We start from the raw sequence: 5,066 nt of genomic DNA on the forward strand, positions 1-5,066 counted from the left end.
ACTCACCAGAAGGCTTTCAACATTCAAGATCAGAAAGTTATGAAAAATCATTAAAAATAAGCACTAATGTTACTGGAATGTTGAATGCGTAGATTTCTTTAATAAGAGATTAATTCCATATTCAAAGCGGAAACACCATTACAGTGAGTAAAAGACTAAACAGAACTTACACTAAACTAAAATGTTATATAAACAGAGTGCTTATGTGCCCCTTTCTGCACTCAGTGTTTCTGCCTGAACCAACTTTGCTACTGAAATGGTTCCTTTCTTTCTCTTCCAGTGTCTGCACATACAAATATTTTTACATTTATGGAAACAGATATCTCAGTTGCATCAACATGTTTGACTGTTGTGGCTGTGATGGAAAAGCTTCCTTCTTTATCTTCTGCTTGGAATGTTATTGTTTTTATTATTATTACTGCTGCAGAGTTAACATTAGAGTAGTAGTATATTTCTGTGATTAAAAATCCTTTCATTTCCTCCTGTCCAAATGAGTAAGGAAAGAGACAAGAGATAAAACAATGGAAAAATTACCAAGATTATGGTGAAATGGGATATTACACAGCTTATTGGTTTTGATTCATAGAAACGTAAGTAAGAACTTGAGGATTTGCCTCAGATGGATAAATATTTCAGAATTATAGAGTGTCAGTGGTCATCACTGATTTCATATATGGAAAAGAATCCTTGACTACTTGAAGAGTGGTTGTGTAACACTTGACTGGATAAAAAAAAAAGTCTGATTTTGAGGATGATACTGGATTGCTTTGCCTTTTATTACAATTCATGCACAATTTCTTTCTGGTACATTTTATATACAATATTCATGCAGTGAATACATTTTAAATGAACAGTTCTTGAAATTTTCTATACACTACACTGAAAATACAACCCATCTAAAATACTGATAAAAATAGCTGAATCTGTTCTGTAATTGCTCAAATGCAGCCATAGCTGAAAGCTAAGTCATATTTGCTCTGTAACATACATTATAATTCTTTGCATAGTGTTACTGGTGGTATATTAGCTGTTACTATAGATACAATAAAATAAATTGTTCCATCAATTTATAGCATTCTAAAGAAACCAGATTCCTGGTACCCTGTCAAAGAACTTTTCTTTACAGTCACCGATAATTGATGAGACAAGTTAGAACATTTGGTATAAAATTCTGATATCGTATATTGTATGTTCGAATGTTAATGCAGAAAAGAAAAAACAAATCAATTGACAAATAAGTAGCAAAATTACTTAATTTAATAAATAATTAACACAATCTGAGAATGCTAGAACAGTGCAATTGCTTTTCATTTTTAATGTGATTAAAAATAAGCTGTAATATCAAAATAGAACTAAGAATTATGATGTTGAACTACTCCTGACTGGAAATAAGTTGAAATATGAAGTCTTTTCTTGGAATGATGTCTGGCTCAAAAAATCCGCACGGCAGAAAAACTGTGAAAAAACTTCTACAGCCTTTTGCCTGAAATATTTCCCAGCAAAGACATAAACTATTGGGTTAATGCAACTGTTGGTGATAGCCAGAGTAGAACTAAACTGTTCACCAAAGTTGAGAAAATTCTCCCAGAAACAGCCTTTGATCACTTCCATCCGGAATAATATATCAAGGAATACAACAAGATGATAAGGAGTCCAGCACAAAAGAAAAATCAGTATCACTAAGGAGATCAGTCTTGTGGCCTTTGTGTCTTTGTGATCCTTGCAACTCTTTGTCCTAAATACTCTTTGTTCTCTTGTGTGTTCTTGCAGGGAGCGAATGGTACACAAATTGAGGAAGATGATTGCTGTAGATGGCAATAAAAACCCCACTGTGTTGAATACCAGACGAATACCTGTTTGCCACGATGGGGTAGGGAATTCTAAAACACATGCAGAGATATTCCACTCAGGCAAGTGTTTCACGGTCCGAAACTTAAAGGTTGGGATGCTGAGAAGGATCCCGAAGATCCAGGTGAGCAAGCAGATTCCTCTGGCTGTAGTTTTACTACGTATTCTTCTGTGTGTCAGGGTATGAACAAAAGTAAAATAGCGATCCAAACTGACTGCTACTAGCAAGTAAATGCTAGTGTACATGTTTAGGTGTATGGATGTGCTGGCAGCACGACAAAGAAAATTTCCAAATGGCCAGTTATACTTATTCCGGATGTTCTCTGCCCAGAAAGGGAGACATATGAGGAAAATAAGATCAGCAACAGCTAGATTCACCAGGTAGATTTCAGCAATCTTCAGGGGGGCCTTGTGCAGTGAGTAAACAAAGAGAACAAATAAATTTCCAAGCATTCCAATAACACAGATGGTGTCAATGCACTTGGGTACTAAGTAGTACACAATTTCCCACCAGTTATCCAAGTCCGGGCAAAAAGTCGAGTTGCTCTCGTTTTCGCTCTGGTTTGAAAAGGAAACGTTCAGTAGGGGACTTTCAGTCATTTTAAGATTCTGTAATTAACAAGAGACATTTCTGAAGTAAGAGAAAAGGATTGCAAAATGGAGACGTAAAATTCTAAATGCTGTCTTTTGTCAGTGATGTTACAAATATTTTAATTTTTTAAAATTTCTTCAGTGCCCCCGAACTGACTTGTATGTACTTAGAGCTCCAGATTACTTGTTGACAGAAAATGCAATTGATTTGCAGTTGCTTAATTCATTTCTCCTTCAAAGGCAATTTTCTTCTGTAAGTATTGAAAAGTATTTAGTACTAATGGACAATTAGCCAAAAGAGTGGTTTTCAGTTTATGTCCTTAAAACATTTCAAGTATTCCAGCTTTTATGAAAATGACTTTTTTTTTCCTCTACGTTGAACTCATTGCTGATTATTTTCTATGTTAACTGAGTTTATAGCCATTATTACAATTAATAAATAGTTCCCAGTTAAGATCGGATATTCTGGAAACACTAAATAAACACAGCTTGAGTTTTGGGAAAATATTATTTTGAAAGATAAAATTCTGCAATCATGTAAGTCTATTCTGCTGTACAGAAATTTCATAAAATGAACCACTATATTTTTACCGATTAGAAGATTTAATCCTGACCTTCAGAGTTAGCTGCGCAGTGAAAGAGAAAGTCTTACTAGTCTGAGCACACTGGAACTGAAAGCACAAGAGACTTGTTTATATAAAAGCATCTGAAATACTTTTAATACATTGAAGACATTAGAAACTGATAGACATACCTTGTTCTCGTCCTTCCCAGTAGTTTAGGTAAAGTTTCAAATTCAGGAAGAGTTGACAAACAGCAGTACAGTGATTACTGACAGAATTCAACGACACATCCATGCATGAGTCTGAGTGCTGTCTGAGTCTTTTGTTACCCATGCGCACTATGTATGATGTTACAATCTGGAAGAAAGCCATAGACGGTTGGTTTTTTTTTGTTTTTTTTTTTTAAGCTTTCCAAATGTCAGCTGTGGTAATTTTCAAGGCATATGAGATATTTCATTCTTGTTGTGAAATTCTTGAAAAAGTCAAGCTATATGCCTCGACTCTTGCTTTTACGTGATCGTAAGTAAAGGTCTCAAGAACAGGTCAGTGGCAATTAAAAGCTCCTTCGTATAAATAACAATGTCTGCAACAATGGCAATTTTATCAACAGCTTCAAACCTCTCTCTCAGGGCCAACATAATCATAGTCAAACTTTCTATGAAGTTTTTGCTGTGAGAGCTCTTTCATGTCCAGCTGGTGTAGGGGGGTGATACTGCATATGTGGTGGGCCGTGCCAAGGAGTTGAGATTAGAGCAGAAGAGGTATTTGAGAAGGGTTGGTGAAACCTGGTACCACTAAACCGTTTCACCATTTCAAAAACTGAAGTCATCTGCAAACCACTATAGCTATCTAGTGCATAAATCTCTGAACGTTACTTCTCGGGACTGTGTGATCATGACTGTATTTTATCAGGCATACAAAAAATAATCTGTATAATAACATATATTATAATATATAATATTATAAATTTTGTTTCATTACATTAGACTTTGTAAACTAATTGTTTATAAACTTGTTTTTCATTCTAATCACCCTCTAATCGGAGTAATATTAAAAAAAATCAGATTTTATATATATCATATTTTTAAATACAAATCAAGTGCACATGTGTAAACAATATATAACTTCAATTTCTTAAAGAGCAGTGAAAAATAACAAAGGGACTGGAACGTTATTTACTTATAAATCTCCCTGCTTTTAGTTTATATTAATGTTAGGGGGAAATCTCTTAACTCAGAGGTTGGTGAAGCAGTGGTACAGGCTGACCAGAGAAGCTGTGGGTGCCCCATCCCTGGAAGTGTTCAAGGCCAGGTTGGATGGGGCCCTGGGCAGCCTGATCTGGTGGGGGGGGGGGCAGCCAGTCCACAACAGGGAGTGGGAACTAAGAACTTTAAGCTCATTTTCAACCCAACCATTATATGATATGATTCTATATGAAAATGTTATCCTTGTTGACTCTCTACCCAAGAAATGCACCGTCTCTCCAAATTGTTATTCCACTGCGCACTCATTTGATTAATAAGTTAAAACAAAAGATCATGCAAGGCTGCTGCTATCATAATGACGAACTCCCTCATCATCGTTTCAAATTGTTTTATTCTTTCATTTTATTCATTAAAATATGCTATATTATGGTACAGCTTACAGAAACTTGAAAAACTGGTCTGTTTGAACACAATCATACTGTGTTTGTGATCAGTTTTTAGAAAATTCTAAAAAATCCAATTTGAAGACTTATAGCATATAAACACTTCTATTTAAACAGTAGCTTATTTCAACATTTTCTTTATTTTACTAAGCAAAAACAAAGCAGAATTAAAAATATATATCTCAAATGAGGCTATATACTTCACTTCTGTCAAACTTTTTTTGACATCTCAAGCAAAATTTTTATTCTGGTTAAGAATCTTTTTGAACGTGCAATGTAAGGAATCCTGATAGCCTACAGGAGATCAGTCTTGAAACATCTCATCCCACACTGAGTTACTAAGGTAAATGCAATACAGAAGTAGATCTTCGTCATAAACTTTCCATAACTTCCTCTTTGCTTACGCTAGTGGATTT

At 34.9% G+C, this 5,066-nt stretch overlaps 1 protein-coding gene across 1 annotated transcript; it reads right to left on the bottom strand.

The window, feature by feature from the left end:
* Positions 1-620: 620 nt before the first annotated feature.
* Positions 621-3,863, bottom strand: LOC136060881 (B1 bradykinin receptor-like). The gene is made up of 2 exons (XM_065755682.1): positions 3,194-3,863; positions 621-2,457 (listed from the first exon to the last, which is right to left on the bottom strand). The coding sequence occupies exon 2, from the start codon at positions 2,446-2,448 to the stop codon at positions 1,360-1,362; it is 1,089 nt and encodes a 362-aa protein (XP_065611754.1). The 5' UTR covers positions 2,449-2,457; positions 3,194-3,863; the 3' UTR covers positions 621-1,359.
* Between the last annotated feature and the right edge of the window lie 1,203 nt (positions 3,864-5,066).

Source organism: Cyrtonyx montezumae, unplaced genomic scaffold (assembly GCF_038088225.1).
Source record: "Cyrtonyx montezumae isolate F1298 unplaced genomic scaffold, pur_monq_1.0 scaffold_10, whole genome shotgun sequence".
In the NCBI taxonomy this organism is placed as follows: Eukaryota; Metazoa; Chordata; class Aves; order Galliformes; family Odontophoridae; genus Cyrtonyx; species Cyrtonyx montezumae.

Bases quoted from the DNA above. Each gene is read 5' to 3' on its own strand.
- LOC136060881 (XM_065755682.1), bottom strand. From the start codon at position 2,448: ATGACTGAAAGTCCCCTACTGAACGTTTCCTTTTCAAACCAGAGCGAA.